Source organism: Cheilinus undulatus, linkage group 20 (genome assembly GCF_018320785.1).
Source record: "Cheilinus undulatus linkage group 20, ASM1832078v1, whole genome shotgun sequence".
Classification (NCBI taxonomy): Eukaryota; Metazoa; Chordata; class Actinopteri; order Labriformes; family Labridae; genus Cheilinus; species Cheilinus undulatus.
In genome coordinates this window covers 26,527,554-26,533,553 of record NC_054884.1, presented here as the reverse complement: position 1 = coordinate 26,533,553, position 6,000 = coordinate 26,527,554, and the positions used below count along the sequence as shown (strand labels likewise).

General features: G+C 39.0%; 1 protein-coding gene across 1 annotated transcript; it reads left to right on the top strand.

Moving 5' to 3' along the window:
* The first annotated feature begins 73 nt into the window (after positions 1-73).
* anapc16 (anaphase promoting complex subunit 16) lies at positions 74-5,235 on the top strand. The gene is made up of 4 exons (XM_041815523.1): positions 74-209; positions 514-667; positions 4,444-4,518; positions 4,626-5,235. The coding sequence occupies exons 2-4, from the start codon at positions 526-528 to the stop codon at positions 4,733-4,735; spliced, it is 327 nt and encodes a 108-aa protein (XP_041671457.1). The 5' UTR covers positions 74-209; positions 514-525; the 3' UTR covers positions 4,736-5,235.
* Positions 5,236-6,000: the final 765 nt, after the last annotated feature.

Below are 6,000 nucleotides of genomic sequence, written 5' to 3'. Positions count from 1 at the left end.
TAGTGGGGTTTTGTAGATCTCCAAACGAAATGACCGGTCACTCAATTAAAACTCGTCGTAGCGATCCATCCACATACTTTTAAATCTGTTTCAACAGCTCTAATGCTATAAACGTAAAGCGCCTCCTTTTGTCGTAACACTACTGTGAAGACATCTAAACAACAGAGATAACTGCGCGGATTGAAAGTCGGATTTATTTGGCACGGACGGTAAATTACATGTTTACATTACACTTCATTATTTCAGTGGTGCGTGTATTCCCATTTAGGGTACGCGTTTGTAGTCTACATTGTGGTCAGAATCATAGTTAGCTTTCTTGCTAACCACCTAGCATAGTTGTGGCAGTTGGTAGCTTCCTTTAAGTGTACTTTAAAGCTAGGGTATCAAAACCTACTAATGTCAGCTTTCGAGTGCTGGGTTTCTGATGGTTGTCTGCCAAACTGTAGCAACGCGTGTTACTCGGTTTTAAAGCATTAACTGTTTGAGTAATTTCTTTTTTGTGTGTTTTTAAAGTTTCCTGCATCAATGGCTGCGTCTTCTTCATCCTCCTCGGCGGGAGGTGTTAGCGGCAGCTCGGTGACAGGCTCTGGATTCAGTGCTTCAGAGCTCATTCCTCCAAGGAAAGTCCTGTACACATATCCTAAAGGTGCTGGTGAAATGATGGAAGGTGAGTTTTTACTCAAAGGCGTCTGACTAAAGCTGTCTATTACATCATGTACAAAAAACGAGAGATTTTCTTGTAAGCATCATGTACACTGAAAACACTGGCATTGTAGCTACCTCCCCCACAGGCAGCTTATTCCTTTTAAACCTTCATTGTTTTCGCTAAAATTTGTAGCGTGTTTGCTGAAGTTTTTGTTCAGAAAGGTTATATTTAAGAAATCTGGACATCTTTGCAGATATTTAAGAAATATACAGGTTCCTCACTGTCTCTTCTTTAAGAAAAGCAAAGGATTATTGATGGTGTAATGACAGCAAATCAGATACATGCACACAAGAGTGAATTAAACCTATTGTTTGTTTGTTGTTAGATTCTTTAGTTTCTTATGTAACAATGGATTTGGGATTTTCCAGTTTCACACAGAATTTAAGTTTGGGTTTCCCTTTTTCCAGTCATTTGGGAAGCAGTCAAAATATCAAAACCTAGCACAAAAGAAAGTAAATTTGTGTTTTATAGATTATTTCTTTGTTGTTACAATGCTTCTTGGCAATGAATCTTATACCGTCCAAAGCATGTTTATTTCCCTTTTAAATGGCGCCACATTGGTAAGGAACATTTTGGCTACTCGGGTGCAAACAGCACACCCAAGTTGATCCCACAAGTGTTCAGTGGGGTTGAGGTCAGGACTGCTGGCGGGCCATTCATCCTCTCCACTCTCCAAGTCTCGTTTTTCCAATGAGGGAGTTGCTGCCCCACACCATCTCACTGCCTCCACCAAAAGATGTTATTCTATCGATGCAGCAGTCATTAATCGTCTTCTCTACACTTTGACCTTACAATCCATCTGCTGTAGGCAGAATCTGGACTCAGTGTTGAACATAACAGATGCGATTTAGGCACCTGATTGTCAGCACCGGGGGCTGTTAGAGGCTTAGAACAAGAGTCGATAACAACAGCAAAATAAACAGTTTGGCATCGGCTGAGAGGATGTGGCAAATATTCAAAGATGCTACCCACATACTCAGCTCTGTTGCTCAGCCCAAAAATGCACGTTCCTTACAAATGTGACACCATTTGAAAGTGAAATTAACCAACGGTATAGGACTTAATGCCAAGGGGCACGTTTACAACAAAGAAAAAAAATCTACCAATCACAAATTTCCTTACCTTTTATGCTAAATTGACATTTTTGTGAAGTAGACTGAATATTTTTAAATTTTGCCTCTGTGAAAGGTGGACATAAATCAGTATGTTTTCAAACAATGCAGCTGCAGGTTCTACAAACAGGATTCCTAATGATTCCTGAAAAGTTTTAAATAGTCTTAAATTGCACATTTGAAATTTAAGGCCATAAAAGTCCTAAAAAGTCTGATTTTGTCTTTTTTTATACTGAGGGAGGTCTTAGATTTTAGCAGGCACTTTGAGTAAGACATACCTTCCCTTTATCCAGCTGTTTTATAGCCAACCCAAGACAATTTTCTTCATCTTCCCCCCGCTGATTGTTGCATGAATATTCACCATAATTGAGGGAATTCAGTATTCCATGTTGTAAATTTCCTAGAGGAGGACCCTCAGACCCCTCTCTGATTTTGTCTGAGTCACTGTTATTTCATAAACTCAGTACTTTTGTGACACACTAGTCCAGTGAGTTAACATAGTTTAATAGTTCAACTGTTTAGATCAGATGAGCACACCTGAAATTAGCACCCACCACCAGTTAAATGCGGTTACTTTTGAGCAGTATCAAGTGAATTTGCTCAACCTACCGGTCAACAGAGCACGTAAATAAAAGTAATGTGATTTTGTGACAGTAAACGGCATAAATGAACGAAGTCCCTTTTTTGTTGTTTTTTGTTTCTACCGACTTTATGAGCAGAACTGAGAAGAACTAATCACTAACTGACTGAAGAACCCTGCCTCCCCCTCCCTGTGTCAGAGCTGCTGTCAAATGTTTACTGATGGCTGTGTGCTGGGATGGTTTGACTCAGTATCATATGAGTAGTGCTGCGACTTGTTCACCTGCTAAAGCTGTCTCTAAACCAATGTTTCACTCATTGTAAGTCCAGGATAGTTAAACAAGGCCTGAATTCCAGTGTTAAATTGTAAAAATTGTGCACAAAGTATTTATATCTTATGTCTGACGCTCAAGATGAAGGAGAATGCTGCATGAATTTACATTGCCCCCATACGTCTCTCAGCAAACCTTTGCATGAACGAGAACCTTTCAAAAAACACGGTTTGAAATGAGCAACAGTGTGGATGATTGGTGCACCAACTTTCTTTCAATCTACTAATCTTGATTGAGAAACAAGATCTTGAATATTATACTATAGTACTAAATATTGTAATTCTTGATTTTTATCTTTTACCTTATTACATTTTGCTGCTTGTCAAAATAAAGTGGCTGATAGATTTTTGAATCCACCAGCCAAAGTGGCAGGTAGGCAAAAAAATACATTTCCAACCCTTGTGTGATCACTCAAGTACTTACTGTAAAAGGGCAGAAACAGATGCATCTGTGCAAACCTAGCCATTAAGTGTTCTCTAGTTTGACATTGCATGATCAAGAAATGCTCATTACAACATTATGAAGACAGACGTTGGGCTTATATATGCTGTCTTTTTACACATGCTGCAATTTTGGTGACTAAAGTGGACCAAATTTGCAAAGGTCTTTAGCCTCAGTTTCCATTGAATCTATGTGTGCTGCACTCAAGGGCTAACTGCTCCCTCTCTAGTCAATGTTTTTTTTTTTTTGTAGCATGTGCTGTGATCGGTCATGTTGACCCAGACAGTTAGTCAGACAGACTGCACAAAACACAAGTTCAATTTAAATATAAAACCCCATTAACAATAACTGTAGAGACCGTCTCCCATCAGTATATCATCATTATGTCAAAACAGGCACCAAGTGAACAGCAAATCAACCTCAAGAAGGCAAAGTAGCCTGTTGTTTGTATTTTGTTTTCCTTATTACCATGCGATCTTGTGATCTCACAAATCCAGCTGTTCTGGGCTTCACTTTAGAAACTGACCTGCTGGCGAGGGTATGGCCCCCGGACAGAGCAAAACCATAGTACGGACAGATATAGATTTAAACAGCTGCTGTGGATTTTAGGAGTAAAACTTTTCAGTCTCAGATTAAAGCAGGGGGGGATAAAGATCACAGAGTCCAAAAAAAAGTCTAAAGTAAATGACTACACTTGCTTTTAAAATACAGCCAGCACTGACTGTGATCATGACTAGATTTGGCAAATTATGACATCCCAAACAGGCTTAAATATTTCATAAATATTATAATAAGTTGAAGTAGTGGTAACTGTACTACAAGTTTTTGTACATGGTAGTTTGAGACATCTCATTTAACTTCAATAAATTCTTCCCAGTCAGAAAATTGCTCACCCTCTTCATTATACAGCATTTAACTTCCTCTGTCTGTGAGGTTTATGTGAGGGACCAAGGCCACCAGGCTCTTTACTTTCACTCTTTGTGTTAGTTGAAAATGCTCTAATTATTGTGGTTAGTTTGCATAAAAACACAGAGCACTGCAAGGTTAGCAAAGTGATGAATAGGACCATGATGATGCTGAAGGTCTGGCTGCATTTACTTCAACACTGTGAAGGTCATATTTACATAATGCTGAAACCTGAATAACATTCAACCTGAAGCACCTTTCAGGAGCAGTATTACTATATTTTATGTTGATCTTGTGAACATAAAAGTTAATTTCTGTGTTTTTCAAAGAAATCTTCACCATGGTTCTACAACTTCTTTCTTTCTAGATGGCTCAGACAGATTTTTATGCGAGTCTGTATTCAGCTACCAAGTTGCCTCTACACTCAAACAGGTTAAACACGGTAAGCCAGTTACTGTACATGCAAAGTAAATTTTAATGTTGTTTGTTTTGTATGATCCATGAAAATCTTAAACTCTAACAGAGCATCAATTGTGTTCCTTTTTCCAGATCAACAAGTGTCCCGGATGGAGAAACTTGCAAGCTTAGTGGAAGAGCTGGAAGCAGACGAGTGGCGGTATAAACCGATTGAACAGCTCTTAGGTTTTACACCATCCTGAATGCAGAGATCCATGTGCCTTTGGTTGATAAACCATCCCCTTCTATTTGGCTTGTTTATTTGTTTTCATAGATATGTTCCTTTGTGGTTTTATTCTATATCTTATTTGTGAAATATTATCCAGAGATACTGAATGTGAGATCTCTTAACTTTTATGAGCATGGTTTTCATTTTAAAAACAAACAGCTTTGAGTTATATAATAAGAAATAAACACTTCAAAGTTTTTTCACAAGTTCTTGTGAATGTTTTCATATGGCTTAGACTTGCAAAGTTGTTTTTACAGTCAAATCTGCTCTCAGTCTCATGGCTAAGGAGAGAAAACATCTTTGGTAAAGTAATAAATCCCTTCAAGTGAGGCATTGTGTTTCCACATGGCTGCTTTGTAACTCTGAAAACCTGCTGCCTGCTCAGTCTCTCCTCTCTCTGTGAGTCCTCATCGCTGCTCGCTCCAGCATCACAAAGGGAGCTTGTAAATAAAAAAAAATAAAGTCATACTCGGACATTCCTTGGCTCAGTGGGGTTTGTTTCCTTTGGGTTGTCTTGACTTTAACTGTCATCCTTCGTCCTTCCACGGTTTCATCTGCTCACTTATCTGATTGTGACTGTCACGTCTCTGTTTACAGCAAGGAATCAGGCAGATCTCTGATGTTTTGCTCAGTGGCTGAATGTTTTCAAACAAATGAGGGGTGGGACTGTACAGAATGTACTGTTCTGTGCATAAATGCCTAAGGACGGCCCTGGACACAATAAGACACACCCCTAGCCAGAGCTTATATGTCCCTTTTTAGGAGGTCAAAAGTGCTTTCACTGCATACTTTCTAGGAATTGGCTGTACAAGATGTTTGCTCAAAGTTCTTAAAAGTTAATAAGTGTTTTTTCACATGAGCTACTGAAACCTTCAAGCTCAGTCCACATTCTTTGCATTTAAAAAAAGGGGAGCATAACTCCCCCCTCAAAACTTTCTGCAGACGACTCTTCATTCATAACATCCTCCTCAGTACGTGCTGTGCTTGCGACACGTGTTTATGTCTTTCATTTCCAGATATAAAGTACAGGCTGTCCCACTCACGTGTATTAACACAGTGCATATTTGGCTACTTTCCAGAAAGTTTTTTAAACAAACATGGAGTATGCCATGTACAGTATGACCCATGGCAACAGCATTTTTCTGCCTTGTTATGCCACTTTTATGTTTTATTGCCATATTTGTGTTTTACATCTGGTTCACCACAGGCTACTGAGTATAAAAGTAACTGCCTTGAAAG